Source organism: Podarcis melisellensis, assembly GCF_964234715.1.
Source record: "Podarcis melisellensis genome assembly, chromosome: 8".
NCBI classification, from domain to species: domain Eukaryota; kingdom Metazoa; phylum Chordata; class Lepidosauria; order Squamata; family Lacertidae; genus Podarcis; species Podarcis melisellensis.
This window is the reverse complement of record NC_138540.1, coordinates 74,699,221-74,722,225: the sequence shown is the minus strand read 5'-3', so window position 1 is coordinate 74,722,225 and position 23,005 is coordinate 74,699,221. Positions and strand designations below refer to the sequence as shown.

The 23,005-nt window shown below is 46.2% G+C and overlaps 2 protein-coding genes across 2 annotated transcripts in view; one reads left to right on the top strand and one right to left on the bottom strand.

Annotated features, from left to right (window-relative positions):
* Window positions 1–23,005, top strand: part of LOC309375319 (uncharacterized protein) — a 282,552-nt gene that overhangs the window by 114,447 nt on the left and 145,100 nt on the right. The window lies entirely within an intron of this gene.
* VSIG10L (V-set and immunoglobulin domain containing 10 like) overlaps window positions 17,126–23,005 on the bottom strand; it is a 36,972-nt gene continuing 31,092 nt past the window's right edge. Inside the window, exons 10-11 of the mRNA XM_081920608.1 lie at window positions 21,313–21,444; window positions 17,126–18,760 (exon numbers count right to left, since the gene is read on the bottom strand). Of these exons, the coding sequence (XP_081776734.1) occupies window positions 18,677–18,760; window positions 21,313–21,444 (216 nt within the window). The 3' untranslated portion in view covers window positions 17,126–18,676. The remainder of the gene's footprint in view (window positions 18,761–21,312; window positions 21,445–23,005) is intronic.

Sequence of the window (23,005 nt, the reverse complement as noted above, 5' to 3'; positions counted from 1 at the left end):
AGTAATGATATATCCCATCCCCACCCTGTTCCCTGTAATACTGGAGGTCACTGGTAGAGGACAAAGGTCATGGATGGAACAGACAAGCTCTGTGACCTCACCGAATGTTAAATCTGCCAGCGTCCCTGGAATCACACCCCTGGTTTTCGGAACTATTTTACTATTATTATCTTAGCAAGTAGACGTAAAGTTGACAATGTTTACATGAGTTTATGATATCCTGCTTTGCACATGCACTTCTTGTTCAGCCATACTGGAGATGACTTTTTTTTAAAAAAAAATGCATCGTCTGCAACCTTGTGCAATTAACCGGCAGAAGCATATAGACATGTGTGAAAAGTGAGCACCTGGAATAAGTTCATGTTCAGACCAACCATACGTTGAGCAGTTCAGGATCAAGTGATGAACATGCATGTCTCTGTTCATGCATATGCCACATCCAGATAAGCAAAAGGACAATTTGTAAGCCATTAGTAAGTTGTGTGTAAAGCATGAGTATGCCGCGCGCCAGTCACGAGGAAGCCATGCTCCGTTCACGAGTGCATCATATGCAATTAGTGTCAAGCATGAGAAACCAGTGAGTAAAGCAGGTGTTAATCCATGAGTAAAGCATGTGTTAACTGTGTTTGACATGTAACTTTCTGAACAATGTGCCAATTGCATTCTCTTCCCGGGAAAAATATCATATCTATGTCACGTGCTAAGCATGTGAATAGCAGGTGCAAACTACTCCTAAGCATATGTGTAAACCATGTGTCAACCCATGTGTACACCATGTGTAAGTCACATGAAAATCCACATGTAATACATGTCAGTGCTAATTAAAACATACACACACACACGAGCCAGTACTTGCTCATGGTGTAATTGGGACTAAGCTTATTATGATTCTCCATATTTATGCCTTTTTGTACCGGGACAGCATACCTTGGCTGGTATCTTAAATCAATAATCATAATTTAGTTGACTGGTGTTAGTAAGTCAAAAGAGCGGGAAATTCCCAGTCTATCTGCAAAGGGCAAGAACACTTTGGAAAGGTGTGGAGTGTGCAAATACCATGTAAACTTGTAACGCCCATGTAAACAAAGGAACTTTGAAAATTGTTGCAAACCATGTATAAACTATATGTAAGCGAGGCATATCTTTGTGTAAAGCACTTGTAAACGCTGTGTAAAGTGCATGCTGGACAAAGTGCAAACTCATTATAAAGCATATGCAAAACTCATTGTAAAGCACAGGCAGAGCAAGGTGTGAACTCCATGTAAATCATGTGGGTGGGTGGGGGAAGCAATTTGGGTACTCTGCAAAAAGCATGCTTAAGCAGAGTGCAGGTATTTTTCCAAAAACTCACACCGTGTAAAGTATGTGCAAAAAAAAAAATGCAAAAAAAAAGGTTGTAAATGATTTGTGGAGCACATGTAAGCCAGATGTAAAATAGTTGTAAAGTATGTGTGTGGTGGAGAGCTCAATCTCTTTGCAAACTGGGTGTAAACAATTCATCAAGCATGTGGAAACAGTCAGAGTGTAAACTCTCTGGAAAGCGTGTGAAAAGCCGTGGTTGGCAGGGAGTAAAAAAACACTGGGCGTGGCATGTGAGAGAATATGCTGATGATATTGGAATAATAACATACGAACAGTGCTGCAAACTCCATGCCAAGTATATGTGAACAGAGGTGCAATCCTCAGACCAAGGCTATGTCAGCCAGGAACAAACCAATTTTGCCAGCTGAGAATCTATTACGGGGAGGGACCTCCAGGCTTTACACAGACTTTACACCTTGTCTGCACGTGTGATTACTTGTGCTAGCCACTAATTAATATGCACCATGTCTGTATTGTAAAACTTGAGGGGGGGAATGTTTTTTTTTCTCCCCGTCAAGGGATAAGCGTGAGTGATTTCTGATGGAGTGGGTCGTTCCATGCTGAGGTCCGTGCACGATTCAACGATGCAGAGGTGAGTTTTTTGGGGGAGTAGTTTTCCAGATTGCTGTCAGAGAAGAGATCTGATTTGGGGGCCCTTTTAGCCTCTCTCAGCAAAAGAGTCAATGTTTAAAACAGTAGGACAGAGCAGTTGCCCTAGACATCTCCTCCTACCCAGAGTCAGTTTGCTGATTTCATTCCTGTGCATTTAATGGCTGTGTGTTCAGGCAGAAGTCTAACAGGTGCAGCTTGGAGGCAAGAACAATCAGCACAGTTTCTCTGCCTATAATACAAACTGTTAAATAGACAGGAGCGCTACCAGAAAGAAAGGTGGGAGCAGCAACACACAGGAGTGTGTCTAGGCAGTGGCGAGTTGATTGGGCCACATGGCAGCCCATACCAGTCCACTCAAGTAACCCAGCAGACAACTGGAATTGGAGAGCGAGCTGGACTGACTGCTGAACAGAAGTAAGGAAAAGGAGTGGAGGAACCTTCCTGGGCTGCTCTTGTGCATCAACCAAACCTGCAAGCGACACTATTCAAAGCACATCGCCTGCTGATGTGCGCACATCAGCCTGATGTCAAAAGCACAAGAGCCCTGCTTCCCACCCCCAAAATTGTGGGTCCTTAATGGGAGAGAGGGGACCCTCATAAGGCAGGATAATTGAGCAAAGATCTCTGGGAAGTAGAAAAATGAAGGACTGAGTAAAGGGACAGATGGAGGTAGGAAAGAGAAATGCAACCTTTCTAATACACCAAGGCCATGGGTGGTAGAAGGTACCACAGAATCGAACACTAGGCCCCAAAGCAGGGATTGTGGCCCTCCAGACCTCTTTGCCTGGCCTTCAAAACTCTCCCTATGCCACACCTCCACCTTGAGAGCCAGTGTGGTGTAGTCGTTAAGAGCAGTGGACTCGTAATCTGGTGAACCGGGTTCGATTCCCTGCTCCTCCACATGCAGCTGCTGGGTGACCTTGGGCCAGTCACACTTCTCTGAAGTCTCTCAGCCCCACTCACCTCACTGAGTGTTTGTTGTGGGGGAGGAAGGGAAAGGAGATTGTTAGCCACTTTGAGACTCCTTAGGGTAGTGATAAAGTGGGATATCAAATTCAAACTCTTCTTCTTCTTCTTGGACATGTCCTCTCTCCTGCCTGCCTGGAATGGCTCCTTGAACTCCAGTTTGCCCTGAAAGAGGGAAGTGTGAGTGTGGTTAGAAACGAATCTGCTGTCCCTAGGTGAAATTTGCATTCGTGGCTCCACCCACTTTAGCCCCTGGCCCCGCCCACCACTGGCATGAGACCTCCCCCAGGGAGTTCTCCAGAAGGGAATGCGGTCCGGGAAGGCTGAGGAAGGCTGTCTTGCCTCAACCAGGTTGGGCTGTGGTTTCTTGGCCATTCCAGCCAATCACCAAAAGTTCCCTTTTGCCTGCTGGCAGCTTGCAAGACCCAGGACCGTCCAGCCGTGCTAGAGACACCAGAAGGAATGAAGGAAGCAGAGCAGAGCGAAAGTAGCCAAAGGGAGGGTGGAACAGGGAGCACGGCAGGGAAAGAAGGTCAGCAGCGGGGCCAAAAGGGTGCAAGCAGGAATGGGGATGCAGGATGAGAAGGGGCAGAAAGAGAGGGCAAAGATCTGAGCAGGGAGCAGTGGCAGGGAGAGGTGGTTGCATTATCATGTGGAACTCGCAGCCACAAGACTCCATGCAATGGTGCCTGATGGATTTAGATCAGTGGTGGCTGGTGCCTCTTAGGGCCGGTAGGGCAGAAGGCAAGGAGGTTAACAGTAGGTGGCGCCAGAACCAATGAGAGGCAGAAACAACTCATTCTAATTTTGCTGAGTTACACAAGGGACAATACCCCCTAGACTGGTTCTGAGTATGAAGGCAAGCAGATGCAGACTGGCTGGGGACAGACTGAAGATGCTGAGGGCAGGGCCCCCTCCCCATTCACCCTAATGGACCCTGCCACCACTGACTTTGGAGAAGGATTTGGAAGGTTCAGGGAGGAGGAGCCAGAGTCATTTAAAGGAAAACCTCCATGTTCAGTAGCAATAGAGCCCAGATCAGCCAAGGCAACTGGTAGCAGGCTTCCTATCACCCCCATGGCCACCTTGAAGGCACCTGGTGGATGGCTGCAGCTGCAAAGGCAGGAAGTGGTGGAGAAGATCCTGGCCTGATCCTGCAAAGTGTGTTGCAAGTCAGAGATGTGGAAGGGGGAGGAGGAAGGGGTGAGCCAACAACCGAACGCGGAGCAGGGAAGGAGCAGGTGTGCAGGACGGCCGACCTCAGAGCCAGCCAGCTGGAGCTACCCATTCCATCAATGGTCCCATGCTCCGTTAACTGTCGCAGAGGTTAGGGGGTGGGGCAGGAGGGCAGCTGGGAAGGGGAGGGGGCATGTCGGTGGATGCTGTACCTCAACGTTATAAAAAAAATGACGAAAATATTGTAAAAAAAAAAAAACTTTATTGCAAGCAAAACAAACCACCTTGTCTTCCATCTCATGCGGCCCATTGAGGGCCACACCCATCGCAGGGGCGTCGTGTCAATCCCGTGGAGGTGGGATTCGAACCCGCCTCTGGCAAAAGGGGCTCGAATCCACCTCCGAGAGGGGTGGGCTTTGCGGCCAAATTCCTGATTCCTTGGGTTATTTTTTTAATTTATTTATTATTTTTTGCCAAATCCATGAGGAAAAGAGAAAAAAAATGACAAATTAAAGTACTAAAAAAAAATCTTTCTTTTTCCAATAAAATCAAATAAAACCATGAGAGAGAGTTGTGTGTTCGTATGTCCAAAAAAACCATGAGCTACGTTGGGAAGAGGGGCTGAGTAAATCAGGTGATGCCGACGAGTTTCAGAGCTGGTTCGATGGCACCAAATATGCTTCCCGTCTCATACAAAGAGGAAACGTAACTAACATTTTTGCATGGCATCTCTCTTGCAAATACCAGTATTTCCCCACTCCCACCCCTTCCTTAGCTGGTCCAAGAAATCCCTGGTTGCCTTGCCTCCTTTTTCTTCCAGCCAGGCCCGGGAAGCCTGCCTTTGTGCCATACAGAGATGAAGAGGTGCCCATCAATGTGCATATTAGTGAAACTGACATACGGAAACCTGTTATGTTAAGGAAAATTGCTTTGCAGAAATGTTTACATTAGGAGACATCTGCACCAAACCGCTAATGAATTTTCATGAGGAGTTCACTTCGCTGATGTTGGAACCTTGTGTCTTACATACTGACCTGCGTCTGACTCCAACCCTGACACAGTGGTGCATGGGAAGTCTTCAAAATATCAAATACACACACACACACACACACACACACACTGCCATTAAAGATTCCCAGCCATTCCTAACTTGGCCTCGGTCCAGTATACCTGAAGGAGCGTCTCCACCCCCATCATTCTGCCTGGACGCTGAGGTCCAGCGCCGAGGGCCTTCTGGCGGTTCCCTCATTGCAAGAAGCAAAGCTACAGGGAACCAGGCAGAGGGCCTTCTCAGTAGTGGCACCCGCCCTGTGGAACGCCCTTCCAGCAGATGTCAAAGCGATAAACAACTACCTGACATTCAGAAGACATCTTAAGGCAGCCCTGTTCAGGGTAGTTTTTAACGTGTGATATTTTACTGTATTTTTGGGTTTTATGGAAGCCGCCCAGAGTGGCTGGGGAGGCCCAGCCAGATGGGCGGGGTATAAATAATAAATTATTATTATTATTATTATTATTATTATTATTATTATTATTAGCTGCTTGCCTGGTCTAAGTTCAGGAATGGGGAAAACCTGTGGCCATGTAGATGCCAATTCCCATCAGGACAAAGCCAGCATGGCCAATTACATCCAAGGAAGCTGACTGTTGGAAGAGTCATGGCAGGTAGAAGAAAGTGCTTCTCTTCAGACAGCACATAGATAAACTATGGAACTCACTGCCACAGGATAAAGAAATTTGCTCGACCAACTTCAATGGCTTTAAAAGAGGATTGGACAAATTCATGAAGGAGAAGGCTTCCAGTGGCTACTAGCCATGATGGCTATGTTCTGACGCCACAGTCAGAGGCAAAAATTCTCCAAAATAGCAATTGCTGGAAGCCACAGGACGGGAGAGTGTTCTTGCAGTCGGGTCCTGCTAGCGGGGATGTCCAGTTAACGGGGATGATGGGAGTTGGGGTCCAACAACACCAATAAAGCAGACAGGAGAGAAGAACTACACAAGATGACACAGCTTCTAAGGTAACTTAGATTGGGCCATTATTTCTCTCCTCAAACTGCTATGAATCTCTTCAAGCCAGGGATGGATGGATGAATTTCATTTTAAGCTTCTGCCAAGACCCGCATAATTGCACGATGATGGAATGGTATCACTTATCATGTGCAGAAAGGATCATTGCATTTTACACCAAAGAAGGAAATTACACACAGGAGAGGGGGCCTTTAAAAAAAAAAAAAAAAGCGTACCATTATGCCTAATGCTGATGAGAGGGCCTCCCTGGGAGTAACCAATAAGTCAGATCCATTCAGCAAGTGGGTCGTTCTTGCACCTTCCAGGGAATCTAGGAGGAAGTGGTGTGAGCAGCTTATTTCTCACAGGCAGAAAAATATATAGCAAATACAAGACCTGATTGTCTGGTGGGGCCTAGTAACCCCATATCCAGAACTGTCCTTGGGCAGGTGGACAAAGGATGGCCTCCTTTCTGGCAGGTATGAATGCACATGGAGGCAGCAAGTAGTAACTGTGGGAGCCTTTAAAGCACTTTAGAGGTGGATGTGTCACACACAGAGATTAAATAGATAGGTGGGTAGATGGATAACCTGAGGACTACAAATCCAAAGGAAAGCACTTTCTGGCCTCTGCCAACAGCTACTGGGAGAACATCAAGGGGGAGACAAACTTGGTGTCTGATCAGCTGGAGAAGGAGCAGCTGATCCATCACTTTCTTTTCTTTTCTTTCCCCTCCTCATTCCCTTTTCCTTTTGTGCTATGTCTATTAGATTGTGAGCCAGCAGTCAAGGGCTGTCTTATCTTTTAAGATCATGTATAGTGCTTAGAAAGTTTTAGGTGAGGGTGGGTGGATGGGTGGATGGATGGATAGAGATAGATAGATGATGATAGATAGATAGATAGATAGATAGATAGATAGATAGATAGATAGATGATAGATTAGATAGATAGATAGATGATAGATAGATAGATAGATGATAGATAGATAGATAGATAGATAGATAGATAGATAGATAGATGATAGATAGATAGATAGATGATAGAGATAGATGATAGATTAGATAGATAGATAGATAGATGATAGATGATAGATAGATAGATAGATAGATAGATATGATAGATAGATAGATAGATAGATAGATAGATAGATAGATAGATGATAGATGATAGATGATAGATGATAGATGATAGATAGATAGATGATAGATAGATAGATAGATAGATAGATAGATAGATAGATAGATAGATAGATATAGATGATAGATAGATGATAGATAGATGATAGATAGATAGATAGATAGATAGATAGATAGATAGATAGATAGATTAAGGTAAAGGGACCCCTGACCATTAGGTCCAGCCGCGGCCGACTCTGGGGTTGCAGCGCTCATCTCGCTGTATTGGCCAAGGGAGCCAATGTACAGCTTCCAGGTCATGTGGCCAGCATGACTAAGCCGCTTCTGGCAAACCAGAGCAGCGCACGGAAACGCCATTTACCTTCCTGCTGGAGCGGTACCTATTTATCTACTTGCACTTTGACGTGCTTTCAAACTGCTAGGTTGGCAGGAGCAGGGACTGAGCAACGGGAGCTCACCCCGTCACGGGGATTTGAACCGCTGACCTTCTGATTGGCAAGCCCTAAGTTCTGTGGTTTAACCCACAGCGCCACCCGCATCCCTTAGATAGATAGATGTTATGAAATAACATTTCACCGGACTCATCAAGTGAAAGAGAGGGTGGTAGTTACTCTGGATATATTAGTCTGCAGTGTGATGTTTGCATGTTGCATTGGAATGACAGCTATCCTGTCCCATATATATATATATATATATATATATATATATATATATATATATGCAGGTTTTGGTGTCCTCGGGTGTCTTCCCGTGTAAAAGTTGGGGTGTCTAGGCGACGTTTCGACGAGGTCTCACTCGTCATCTTCAGGCTGGTGCTTTCGGCTTCTTGTTACTGGAACAGAGCAGGATCTCAGTGTTTGAGTTCCTATAAATACTGTTGAGGGGGTGTGGTGTATAGCCTCCAATGTTCTGGGCAGAGAGGAAGTTCCCAGGCTAGTGTGCCTTTTCTTCTTTTGTTCCTTAATTACTTGAGGGATATCTTGAGTGATTTCTTGAGTGATATCCTGAGTACCACTTAGGTGGGTCATTAGGTGTGGATTAGTTGCTAAAGTCTTTGTGTCTTGACCTCTTGAACTTTGTGAAGAGTTTTTCTGAGAAGATGGCTGTACTGCACTTAGTTGTGCTCTGGCTTGGCTTCGTGTATAGGGGCGAGCTGTGGTTTTGTGGCCTGTGTCAGCCAGATCTGTGTAGGGATTGCAGGGGGGTGCAGCATCCGGAGGTGCCACCATGGTTTGGCTACTGGATGGTGTCTGTAATTTATCTGTGGAGAGGGTCTGGGTTTGGGTCTGGTGTGGTTGATTGGTGATAGCGTTCTGTGTGCCTCTGGATCTGGTGTCAGTTTTTGTGGGGAGGGCTAATTTCCAGATGTCTGGCAAGCGGGATGTGCCGTCACGCTTGTTCATGTTGTGAGGGTAATAATCATGGAAGCCATCGAGATAGAGAAACACCCTCACAACATGAACAAGCGTGACGACACATCCCGCTTGCCAGACATCTGGAAATTAGCCCTCCCCACAAAAACTGACACCAGATCCAGAGGCACACAGAACGCTATCACCAATCAACCACACCAGACCCAAACCCAGACCCTCTCCACAGATAAATTACAGACACCATCCAGTAGCCAAACCATGGTGGCACCTCCGGATGCTGCACCCCCCTGCAATCCCTACACAGATCTGGCTGACACAGGCCACAAAACCACAGCTCGCCCCTATACACGAAGCCAAGCCAGAGCACAACTAAGTGCAGTACAGCCATCTTCTCAGAAAAACTCTTCACAAAGTTCAAGAGGTCAAGACACAAAGACTTTAGCAACTAATCCACACCTAATGACCCACCTAAGTGGTACTCAGGATATCACTCAAGAAATCACTCAAGATATCCCTCAAGTAATTAAGGAACAAAAGAAGAAAAGGCACACTAGCCTGGGAACTTCCTCTCTGCCCAGAACATTGGAGGCTATACACCACACCCCCTCAACAGTATTTATAGGAACTCAAACACTGAGATCCTGCTCTGTTCCAGTAACAAGAAGCCGAAAGCACCAGCCTGAAGATGACGAGTGAGACCTCGTCGAAACGTCGCCTAGACACCCCAACTTTTACACGGGAAGACACCCGAGGACACCAAAACCTGCATATATATATATATATATATACTGAGAGAGAGAGAGAGAGAAGCTCTCAAGGCTGTTATTGTAACTTCAGCATGGTACATAAAGAGTTGGAGAGGGAGGAAGAACCGCCTTAGGGAGGGGGAGGAAAAGAGAGGAAAGGCTGGCCTGAAGCAACATCAAAAGAACCACAAGATGATTTCTGTCCTCTCTCCATCAGCTCCGCTTGTCCCCTGTCAGTTTTGCTCAACAGCTGGTGCTTTCCTTTGCATGCCCGGGGCTGAAGCTCTGGGGAGGGCACAGCAGTCAGGCAGAAGGGGAGGGTGTGAATGGGATGGCAGGGTGTGGACAAGGAGGCAAGGGAGGCAACGGCAGGAAGACGCTGTCAGATCCCATCCTGTCAAGTCTGTCTGGCTTTTGGCCTTCTTGCTTTGGTTGTCAGGACCCTGGACAGCTCCCTCCTGCCTGAAGTTGCGCATCAAGCACAGCAGCTACCTCTGGACCAGGGACACAGCTGGCTGTGAGGCTTCCAGGCTGACTCTGTGGATGGGATTCATTCAGGGCTTCGGGAATGCTATCCGTTGCATCTGGAATGGGAGAAGTCAGGGTTAGGCTATTGCTGCCCTAAGTACCCAATTATTTAGAGTGCTAGTGTTGTGCTGATTTCCTGGGGCAGGAGGGATGGATCCACCAGGACTTTAGAAGTTGCACGCCCTGTGAGAAGGGCTGGAGGATATCTAAAGGTGACCACACACAAACACATGGACACAGGGCAGCAAAGGGCAGCAAAGGGTGGAAGAGATGGTGTGAGGGAGGTAGCTGTCTTAAACTGAGTTTAAGCACACTATATCTGCACCAGGCTTCTTCAGCCTTGAGCCACTGGGGCGGGAGAGGCTTAACAGGGTCCAGCACCAACTGAACAAAAGCTAGAGCAGCAGGGTGCAGTCTTGTCACCTAGGACAAGGTGCTGCCTTTACAGATGGGAGAAGACCCACCTTCCCCGATGGATCACACAATGCCAATATCCCCACAAGGCAAGCGAGTCTCGCAAGCACCATGCCTCACCTTCACAGACTCAGCAAACGGGTGAGGAAATGTCTTGGGACATCTCCATTGCTTCCATCCAGTTCTGAACTTCTTGCCTGAACTCCTGCATTGCGACTCCCATGTCTGTTGCTAAGTTTGGATCATTACTTGCCTGAATTACGATCTCTTTCTAACTTCCAAGTAAAGACCTCTGTCTGTGTGGGTTGGGTGGGTGTCAGGACAGGCCCTTCCCCAAGGTGTCAACCTGAGCTATGCAGTGCAAGAAATTAATGTTGGTATATAATTTATCATCAGATCTTCTTAGATTAGTAGATGAGTATCAGCCTCCCTCTCACTACTCACCCACCACCACCAAAGAAAGAAAGAAAGAAGAATTGGTCAAAGATAATATATTTGCATTAACTGACAATTTGCATTGGGCAAAATAATTCCCAAAAACTGATTTCTCGTGGCGGTGCGATCGTTACAAGATTGATCCTCACCTGCAAAGTTATTTAAGAAAAATCTTTCCCCACATTAGGTTTCCAAACGATGCCTTCAGCATTCTTACACAGAAATTATGGGAAAGCTTCACAAAGTGAACATCTTTTGCATTTCTGGACAAAATGAAGTAGAAGACTTGCTGCATTATTTATGTCACTGCCCACGATATAGACAGCTGAGAGAGAGATTTATTTATGATCTTACAACCCAATTATCAGACTTTGCAGAGACCCAGAGGATTTGCTCTCTTCCTGTGGGCACAGCCTTCTCTGTAGCAGAACCAGCTCGCGCTCTGGGACCAAGCAGGATTGAACTCCAGGTACATCAGCTGATGTGCAGCGACTTCACTTCTACTTCCCAGTTGCAGGATCCAGCTGTGTAGGGCAAGTGGGAGTGGTTTGGACGAAATATCCCTCTGGGTCAAATGAGGCCAGGTGGGCCAAATTTGGGGTTCCTCACCCCCATCAGAGATGTGTGAGTGCATTTCAAATGCCATTTTGGGGACTGAAAAGCATCTGGGGACACACACACAAATTAACTCTTCCCCCTATGCTAAGTGTGGGAACCTTAGAGAGCCAGTGTGACATAATGGTCAGAATGTTGGACTAAGATCTAGAAGACCAGGGTTCAAATCCTCACTCAGCCATGGAGCTCACTGCGTCGCCTTTGGGTCAGCCACTGTTTCTCAACTTGGAAGGTGGTTGTGGGGGAGAACCATGAGATTCTTGGGGGGGAAAGGGTGGAATATGAATTCAGCAGATGATAGATAGATAGATGATAGATGATGATAGATATATAGATAGATGATAGATAGATAGATGATAGATAGATAGATGATAGATAGATAGATAGATAGATAGATAGATAGATGATAGATAGATAGATGATAGATAGAGATGATAGATAGATAGATAGATAGATAGATAGATAGATAGATAGATGATAGATAGATAGATGATAGATAGATAGATAGATAGATAGATAGATAGATAGATAGATGATTAGATAGATAGATGATAGATAGATAGATGATAGATAGATAGATAGATAGATAGATAGATAGATAGATAGACAGATAGATAGATAGCCTTTGACCCTCCAGGTTGAATGATAACTCCCATCAGTCCGAGAAAGCATGGGAGCCAGTGTGGTGTAGTGGTTGAGAGCAGTAGTCTTGTAATCTGGGGAACCGGGTTCGCGTCTCCGCTCCTCCACATGCAGCTGCTGGGTGACCTTGGGCCAGTCACACTTCCTTGAAGTCTCTCAGCCCCACTCACCTCACAGAGTGTTTGTTGTGGGGGAGGAAGGGAAAGGAGAATGTTAGCCGCTTTGAGACTCCTTAAAGGGAGTGAAAGGCGGGATATCAAATCCAAACTCTTCTTCTTCTTCAATGGTCAGGGGTGGTGGGAGTTGTAGTTTAGCAATATCTGGAGCACCAGAGTTTCCCCAGTGCCAAGTCTCCCTCTCTAGGCTGTTAACCTTATATATGAAAACATATTAGGACTATATGGTGCCTTTATATGTTCTCCTTTGCAGCTAATAGCAGCTGGTGGAATGCAGCAGGGAAGGGTGGGGGACAAATTTAATTTGGTTCACATTTACATATTTTTTTGTCTGTTGTGAACCAGCCTAGGATCTTCGGATGAAGGGTCGTATATAAACTTAATAAATAATAATAAATAAACAACTTACAGGCAAGTCTGTTTAATTTGTGCCAGCCAAAAGAATTCATAAACCAAAACAGAAGCCATCTTTCAAAATATTGCACTTCTCCGAATTTTGGAAGGCAGTTCTCCGGACAAGTCACATGTCCAAAAATGCATGCCCTGGACTGAAATGTGTATTAAAAGACATCTGTTAGTAAAAACAGCACACAAAATGTGTTAGGATAAGGAAAATCACTCTGAAAAAAATGTGGATATTCGGAGAAATTCACACTAAGGTGTTTCATGGAACGTTTAACAACAACCCCATATATTCAGAAAGTGTTTGAAAATGTGGATAAATGAACTAATGAGTGAAAAAATGAGGAACTGAAAGGAAACAAGGTGACAGATCTGCCCATCGCTAGCAGGGAGACATTTGGATCAGGGCTGCAGAGAGGGAAGGAAGGCTTGAGCTACAAATACTCTGTGGTCCTGATACCTGGATGTGTGGGAATGTGGGCTGGGGTTGATGGCAGCTGGAGTCCAGGGAGGGTGATAGCTTCCTCAAGGCCTGTTCTGTCATGCCGGTAATTCATAGGTGTGTATGTACAAGGATGGGGAACCTGAGGAGCTTTCATCAGATGTTGGAAACCACCATCTGCCCCAGCCCAGATGGCAAAAGGTCAAGGATGATGGGAGTTGTAGTCCAGCAACACCTGGAGATCCACAGGGTCTCCTAGTCTGGTTGTAGACTGACCATCCCTGGAAGGTAAGAACTTCTCCATCTGCACAGAATAGGCACTAGCACAGGGTACATGTACCCAGATCTCATGTTAGCAGAGAGTTTCTATTTTTGTGTGTACTGGAAGTAAATTACTGTGACTTGGCTGCGGTTGTGAAAACGTTCCCTTTGCAGGTCCATCCCCCCAGAAACAGAAAGGTGTTTCCTTACAGCTCCTTCCTCAACTCATCACCAAGCTGACTGATTTTCTCTCTTCTTCTTCTTCTTCTTCTTCTTCTTCTTCTTCTTCTTCTTCTTCTTCTTCTTCTTCTTCTTCTTCTTCTTCTTCTTCTTCTTCTTCTTCCCCTTGCCGCCCTCCCTTGGGCAGCCTCCAATCAGAGCAATTGCCCATCACGGCGCTGCTATTCATTTAGCTTTCATCACGGCTCCCATTTAAAAGCAACAAAAATGATTGACGAGCCAGGAGGGAGTCAGCCATCAAGACAGATTAGCAGGGCTAAATACCAAAAGCTCATCCCTGGGAGGCTGAGGAGAAGCAAGGGAAGGAAGTCAAACCATATAGGTGAATATTGGTAGGGGGGACGTATGGTGTTGCCCAGTCATGTGCTATTATGCCAGTGGGTTCAACACACCCACTGCTACCTGTCACTGCCGAAGAAAGCGAATCCTTGCAAAAGAGAGCTAAGGAACAAAGGGGAACCTGCAGACTGGTGGGGGTGGGGGTGTTTTTGTTTGGCAGGTGTCATTGATGCAACACAAGTGGAGCCATGGTTGATTTATACTGGACCACTAACACATCACTTCACTTTGTTAGTTGTTCTGTGATGCTTTTCCAGGTTATCACATTATTGCCATCTGGAGCAGCACGTTTGAGCTTTGTTACCTTGCGTTAATAATAATAATAATAAATTTTATATCCCGCCCTCCCCAGCCAAAACCAGGCTCAGGAAAGCTAACACCAGGTATAAAACAATTGATTAAAATACAACTTAAAAACAAGATTAAAATACAACATTAAAATGCAGCCTCATTTCAGTAGAAACTCAAATCAAAAACTTTTTGGGGATGAAAACGTCAAATCTTCACCGAGGCCAACTATCCATGGCCAACTACCCGTGGTCCTACATGGGCCAGAAAAAAGCCAAGGAAGTCCCCATACAGTGGTACCTTGGGTTAAGTACTTAATTTGTTCCGGAGGTCCGTACTTAACCTGAAACTGTTCTTAACCTGAAGCACCACTTTAGCTAATGGGGCCTCCTACTGCTACCGCACCGCCGGAGCACGATTTCTATTCTCATCCTGAAGCAAAGTTCTTAACCTGAAGCACTATTTCTGGGTTAGCGGAGTCTGTAACCTGAAGCGTATGTAACCTGAAGCGTATGTAACCTGAAGCGTATGTAACCCGAGGTACCACTGTATAGGAGTTCCATCATAGAAGGAGAAAGGAAAAAGGATAGAGGGGAAGGGGATCAAGTTGATTCCAAGCCAGAGGCCAGGCGGAACAACTCTGAGGAAAGAAATCAGATCCCGCAAAAGCAGTTACAAAAGCAAGACCTCAGAAAACCAAATCCTGGAGCTGTGATTCTTGCATTACAGGGGGGTTGGACTAAATGATGACTGGGGTTCCTTCCAGCCCTGCAACAGTAGGATCTGTGGGTCACATCAGTCCACGGTGAGATTTGCAGAGGTTGAGTTCCTCAAGCATTCTGACTTCTCAGGCCTGTTGGTTGGGGCCGGACTGGTTTCCCCCTTGCATCCTAAGAGGGATGGCGCCATGACAACCCCATGGCCCTTCATCATATGGGTGATGGATGGAGCTCAGCGCGCACTCCCCTTCAATTCTCATTGCCAGTTCTCACTGTGCAGAAGCAAAAAATATCCAGCGGACCTGCTGCTGGATCTCTTGTTTCCTCCTTCCTCACCTGTAAACTTGTTTCACGTTCTCTAGTGCAGGCATGAAGCCAGCTGCACCAAGTCGACAAAACTTCACAGCAAAAAAAATGCCACCATCTGGCCTTCGGAGTACCATCCTCAAAAACAAACTTAATTAGCCCATAAGTGGAAATGCTATATCTGTCCCTTTAATACCTGTTTGGGGGGCTGTCTCCTTTCCCTATCCAGATTGTGTCTCCGTCACCCCACTTTAGTAACCCTTTTGTAGAGGAAAAACTCATTAAAACCATTCCATTTTGCTGTTCAGAAACAAATAAGAACTCTCTCTAATGCCGGCACAAAGGGGGTTGCATTACTAAGAAAATTAAAACTGTGTTAATATATAACACAGTTTTAATTTTCTTACTAATGCAGCCCCCTTTGTTCTGGCCATAAGGGGAATTCTTGCTTGTTTATGGAGAGCAACAATATGAAACCTCATCAGCAAGCTTATTTGATCTGCCACTTTGGTATTACACAATGAGCTGGAGGGTTGTGGGTTTCTATTTTATGTTCTCTTATTGTGTCTGCAGTTTTTTGGGGTTTTTTTTAACAATGCCAATTTTCTTTCTAAACAGAATAATTCATATGAATTATTCCGTTTAGGAAGAAATTAGCATTGTTAACAATTGCAGGCCAGGAAGGGGGAGAACCTCCAAGCTCATTGTGCAAAATGAAAGCGAAGCATATGAAAAAATCCCTCCACACCCTTCTCCTCTGCCATTATTATTATTATTATTATTATTATTATTAACATGCCATCCATTTGACTGGGTTGCCCCAGACACTTTGGGTGGCTCCCAACAAAATATTAAAAACGCAGTAAAACATCAACCATTAAAAGCTTCCCCATACAGATGACTTCTAAAAGTCAATAGTTGCTTATTTCCTTGACATCTGATGGGAGGTCTGGTTCCCTGTAACCTCACTTCTCGCAGTGAAGGAACCACCAGAAGGCCCTCAGAGCTGAAACTCCGTGTCCTGGCTGAGCAATGGGGTGAAGACACTCCTTCTCACACCCTTAATGTTTATTCAAAATTCTGTGGTCACAGAGCATGCTCAGCCCCATTGAGTTGTGTCAGGTGCGCACCCCATTTAGGAGGGAGGGAGCCACTACTAAGAAGGCCCTCTGCCTGCTTCACCTTAACGTCACTTAACCTTGCAGTGAGGGAACTGCCAGAAGGCCCTCGGAGCTCGAACATGGTTGCCTTCAGATGTCTTCTAAAAGTCACATAGATGAATTGCTCACACCGATATCAATGAGTGAGCATGCGGAGTTATCATTGGCGTAAATGGAACACAAAAGAATGGGAGAGGTCCATTAGACAGGAGGATGGAGATGGGAAAGAATAAAATGCCGCCCCCGCTCCCCGTTTCCATGCTGGGAGTACAGTACACTCGTAACACAACAGAGACCAGAACGTCCAGCACATCCCACCTTCAGATCTTCAGAAAGGCCTTCTTGAACCAGGCCAAAGGCCCACCCAGCCCAGCACCCTCATCTCACGGTGGCCAACCCAACACCTATGCAAAGTCCGCAAGCAGCACTTGAGTGCAAATGCAACTCTCCCCATTTGTGATTCCCAGCAGCTGTTTTTCAAAGGCATATCCTGCTTCCAACAGTGAAGAACGTCGCCACCGTCGCCGGTAGCTATTTAAGGAAGGTGTTTCAGACCATATATAATTATTCCTTTAGGGAGATCCGTATTTCTGGTCAACTTACCGATTCTGCATACAGAACGGTGATCGTTATAAGCAATTAAATGTACTAAGAATGCATGCAGAGAAATACCAGTTCCTTCAGAAAAAAGGAAGGAAGAGGGATAACCCACTTCAGTTGATTACACTACTGTAGTTATTTATGAGATGCGGAAAAAAGGAAACACACAACAGATGCTTCTTGGAAAATACTGTATTCTGTAAAGTAGGACAAAAGGCCCCACTAGGAAACCTGCTGAAATGAAACACCATAAGAAGAGCCCTGCTGGATCAGGCCAAAGGCTCATCTAGTCTGGGACACTCTTCTTGAAGTGGCCAACCACAGATGCCTTTTGGGAAGTCTGTAAGCAGGACCTAAGCACAGGAACAGTCTCTCCCATCCTCATGATGCCCAGAAACTGGTTTTCAAAGGCACATCCTGCTTCCAACAGTGGAGGGAGAACGTAGCCATTGCTGCCAGGAGCTATTTTTATAGTTATTCATTTAGGGACATCTGCATTTCTGGTCAGCTTACTCATGCCACATACAGAATGGGGATAGTTATCCTTCATCATTCTTTTAAAATCGTCCAGTTTGGTGGCCATCTTGTGGGAACAGCTTCCGAGGTTCACTTTTCCAAAATAGTTCAGAATCGGAAATCCCTCTCCATACCACCCCTAGAGAAGACCAGGGCATCCCATTATTTCCCACCAGTCAATTATCGGGAAGCACTTCTTCCGGTTTCTCAGCAGTCCCAATCAAATCAGACAGCTGCACCTTCTTCCTAAGCTTAAAAGTATCACTTTTTTCTTTATTCAGATCAGGACTTCTAAACTCAAGTATGAAACTCCACTAGTTTCAAATACATTCAGAACAGAAGGTCCGGGGAAGATTCCCAAAAGCAGTATCGGGTGTGGCTCCATTTGATAACACAAAGATGAACTTTGGCAAAGGCTACATTGCAGCGTGAAGATAAAAAAAAAAGTATATGCGCTGGTGTGGTTTTGTAAAAGGCACATTTTTACTCTGGCAACCAAGACCTTTCCTCTCCAAAGAGACAGCCCTCCTTCCGTCCAATTCACACATTTCTTGTACAGCATCAGTGCTCCGGAAAGGGCTGTGGCTCAGTGGTAGAGCATCTTCTTTGCTTGCAGAAAGTCTCAAGTTCAATCTCTAGGTTGGGCTGGGAGAGAACCCTGCCTGAAATCCTGGACAGCTGCTGTGAGTGCATGCAGAAAATACTGGACCCGATGGTTTGACTCAATATAAGGCAGTATCCCATATCACTGTCCTTCACACTATCCTCTGTTGCAAGGATAAGCTTAGAGCTCTTGGTAATGTATCATCCCTCCAGCACCTACCCCTCTGGATAGCCTTTGGATTCTTCCCAGCACCTCAAGCTGTTCTGTAACCAGCTCCATTCCAAGAGATCCCTTCTGCGGCCACAATGAAAGACTCAGAATCCCAGAAATATTTCATCAGAAGTCATCTACACAGAATGTAACCTTCTGGGTTCCCCTTAACTGGGTTGGCTAGGTTGCTGCCTGAGACCCCTAGACCCCGCACAGCATGTTCACCTCTCATCATTATGCCAGGAAACCAATGCTCCAATTCGAAAACCTTGGATTTCATACACCCCATGGTCAAGCCCTACAAGAAGACAGCATGGCTCCATTTTCGGTGGCCTGGGTCCCATACTGAAGACCGTGCTTGAAGCGTCCTCTTCAGGCCAAGATGGACCTTCAGAATGTCAGACTTGAGTAGCGCTGCGCACATTCCTGGTGCGAGGTTGTATAGGTTGGAAGGGGGAGCTGCTGTCCGTCGTGCTGATGGGCTGGAGAGAAATGGGAGAGAGAAGAGGTCAGAAAACTGTTTGGCCTAAAGCAGGCATGTCCAAAGTCCATTTCAGGGGCCTAATCCGGCCTGCTGGTCGATTTAATCTTGTCCCTGTGGCAGTATATGTCCTGGGGTAAAATCCTTAAAAAAGTTCAGCAACTTTTGTCAGCCCTCACACATGTTCACTTCATCAAATCTGGCTTTCTTTGAAAAAAGTTTGGGCACCCCTGGCCTAAAGCATAGTTCACAGAAAATTTGGTTGGGGTGGGTCCACCTTTCTTCAGAGCCACTGGGCCATTTTGAAGGGAAGCTCATAGAGTTTTTGCAAGGCTGGCAACATTTCTCAGGGAGCTTTGGAAAATCCATAGCCAGGGTGCTCCATGACACGCAGGGTTGGAACTATGCAATGCATTATATGTGGGGCTGCCCTTGAAATTGGCTTGGAAACTAGCACAGAAACCAGCTACCACATTACCTGCTGTTTGACCGTGATGGAACCATGTTTATATCAGTTCTAAAGGAATGACACTGGCTCTCTTTTTGCTACTGAGCCCAACTGAAAATGCCAGTCCTTAAATGGCTTGGAGTGTGCATGTTTCCCATGCACCTGAAGGAGTGCTTTCTCCCATAACAACATGCCTGTGCTCTGATACACTCTTAGAAGAAGGGCCGTAGTTCAGTGGCAAAGCACCTGCTTTGCATGCAGAAAGACCTGAGATCAATCCCCAGCATTTCCAAGTAGGGCTAGAAAGTCCTCTGCCTCAATTCTGGAGAGCCACTGCCAGTCAGTCTAGACAGCACTGAGCTAGAGAGATCATTGGTGTGATTCAGTACAAGGCAGCTTCCTGTGTACCTATGACGAAGGGAGCTGGGAGTTCTTCCCTGGCTCAGATTTTTATGCAAGCCAGAGAATAATTGGGGGTGTGGGTTGAAAAGCACCAGGATCCCCTGGAGTTATTTTCCAAGGCAGCTTCCCAAGCCCCTATGCCAGTAGAGGTTTTTTTTCCCATGAACCTTCTTAGACAAAGATGTATATTATGGATGCCTCCTAAGAGAGGCCCTTCTCTGTGATGGCACCCTGCCTGTGGAATGCCTTGTTTGGGGAGGAACAATATGCCTGCTGCCAACCCTATGATTCCAAGGGCTGCCAACCAGGTACATATGGCCCCACAGAGCCATTTCTTGGCAGCTATAGGGCCCCATCTCCCCTTTCTGAAATTAGGCTGGAGAAAAACCTCCTTTAGCCATTATTCCAAGCCTAACTGTGTTGTAGAGAGTGGGGAATTGGGGGCAGGTGATATCCTGGGAGGGAGGAGTTGTGGTGCACACATGATGCCCACAACATTTTCCCCAATCTTCAAATCTCCCCATGGGCCCAAAAAGGTTGGAGGCACCCCTGCTCCCTCTCTACCCCCCACTGCTGTGGTCCTTTCAGTGTCAGGTTAAAACCCTTTTTATTTGACCAATCAATTTCAGATTTGTTGCATTTCCTAAAGCTGGTTGAATAGCTGTATTCCTCTTAATTTTATTGCACTGCTGGTTTTTGTTTTAATAATATGTTTCGTAATTTTAAAATCTCTTCGCATGCAGTCCTGAAATCCATTTTTTTGGACAAAGGGCAGCTTATAAACATTTTAATAAAAGCATGAATAAATAAATAAATAAAGTTGGCAGGGAGAAGAATCGATACAGTTTAGGACTCTTTCCCCCTTGCTGGAATCCTGATCCAGATCTGGATCCTCATTCCTGCAATTGCCACAAAGGGAGGGGGGACAGAGTAAACAGGAACTTTCCCACACCTTTCAAATGGCAAGCTTGAGGCCCCATGATGTGGTTTGAGACTGCAGCACAGAACAAAGGGCTAACCCCTGGCACAGATCTCAATACACATGCAGACATTTCTGGAAGAAAAACTGTGCTGGAGGGCAAAGACCACATGATTCAAATCACATGTTGTCCAGCTTTATCCTGCTTGCCAAAATGTTATTTTGCATCACCACCACACACAGGCAAGTTGTTGCCCACACCCAGGTGAACACAGCCACCCCTGCTGCGTATCTATTGTATGCCACTATTGCTTCCATAAACATCCTGTTTCTGCTCCCTGGCTGAGACTGCAAAGAACAGGCCACAATGCAATCTGTATTTGACCTGGAGTTTGACAACTTGTGACTCAGCCCAGCCTATGTGGAGTTTGCAAACCATGGTTCTTTGACACTTTAAAGCTCCCCAGGAACCCAGGCTGGGCTAAACACTCAGCTTTTGCCCTGAAGCAGTAGGACTTTGGGTAGTAGCCACTTATGCCAGTCAATAAAAAACCCATGCCATTAGAAGGACACGAGAGGGCATCTTTGTGCAGAGAATAGGTAATAAATAGAGGGTTGAGACTGGAAGGAGCTCTGTAGGCAAAAGCACTAGCTAATGGTTAATGCTGGTCTGATGCCCCAGTAGAACACCCGGTGGTGCCACAGAAGCAGTAGAACAGGGATGGCCTTGTTATGGTTGGCCCCATTTGCCACAGCTTAACAGTGTGTTTCGCACAGCACTTACCAAAGTTCCAGGGCCACCATATTTGCGTAGGTGTTCCTCGTAGGTAATAGCATAGATGTCAGAGTCTCCTGATGACCAGCGAGGGTTGCCCCAAGAGGGGGCGTTCGACTCCCGCTTGTTGCCATTTGGGAACTGGAAAGATATTGAATAGGGACACGCACAGAGAGAGAAACTACTGATTATTTGTTTCAGGATTAGCCAACATGGATGTAGCTGACTTATCATCCCTGACGACTGGCTATGCTAGCTGGGACTGGTGGGAGTTATAGCATGGCATTGTCTGGAAGGTATCAGGTTGGTTTATTTGTCTGCGATTTTTATTAGTCACTTGCCTACACAGGCACAGTGTGACATATGTAAATTGCCATAACATTAAAGAATCAAAAACACTAATAACAGACAAAAAGAAACTGGTAGCAAAAATCATTTTAAACTAAGGTTACCAGATTTTTTTCAATGAATCCAGGGACACTTTAAATAAATAAATAAGCAAGCAAGCAAGTAAACAAACAAATACTACACGTTCAGGACGTTGATGCTGCAGAGGTGGCAATGGCAGAGGGCCCGCCGCCGCCTTGATCTTAACCGCCACATTTCCCCTTCCTCCGAGGCTTCTATCTCCTTTCTCCATGAGCCTGGGCAGCCCCAGAGTTGTTGGTTCTTCGGTGGTGGTGAAGCGGTGTGCAGTGGGTCAGGCATGGAAGGCAGAGAAGGAAGGCCGAGAGTGGCGGGAAGGCTCGAGCAGCGCGATGCCTCCCTTCCCATCGGAACAGCCCCAATCCTATTCCTACTTGCGTGCAAGCAGGAGGGGGCGGGGATCCCTCAGCTGAGAAGGGAGACTTACTGTTGCCTAACTGAGAGATCCCTCCCCCCCCCCCCCCGCTTGCACACAAGTAGGAGTTGAGAGGCTGGTCCAATAGGCAACATGAAGCCTCCCTTCACAGCTTAGTTGCTGGAGTCAGGGAAGGTGAAGGCAGCCCAGAAGCTGCCTCTTAGAGCCCCTGCTCGGGACTCCCGAGCAGCTCCTGAAGCCAGCTAGAGCCAACTGCTCCAGGCTGCTGAGACTGCTGCTGCTGCGTTTCCCGAGGACATGAGATGAAATCTGGGGACATTCTGGGGATGGAATTTGTCTGGGGACTTATTTGCAAATTCGGGGACTGTCCCCGGGAAAAGGGGACATCTGGTAACCCTATTTTAAACAGCACCGATCCACCACTCCAAAAATCCAGAGTGGGAACACAGTGTATCCATAAAACAGAAAATTACCAATCATTCCAAACCTGTGCTCAGACGGTAGGTTTTAAGCTGCCACCTAAATGTCGGCGTATCTGTTTGGGGAGGCTGTTTCAAAAAAGAGGTGCCACCACTAAGAAGACCCTTTCTCTACTTTGCCTCAACAAGTGCCTCCCCCCTAAAAGAAGCTCCCCTCACCCGAGGTGGATCTCAAAGGTTGAGCAGCTACAAGTGAGAGGAAGTGGTCCTTTAGACAGTGATGCCATCAAAGCAGAAACTAAAAGCAGCAGAATGAACAAGAGGAAGGCCCCCCCAACAGCATCAGGGATACCTTATAACATTCTGAAGTAATACACATCAGCATCTAAAGGCAATTAATTGTTCTTAGCTATAAAACACCTGTGCACATTAATGATACTGCTTGGTTAGAGGTGAGTTTCGCAACTGTTCAACACAGCAC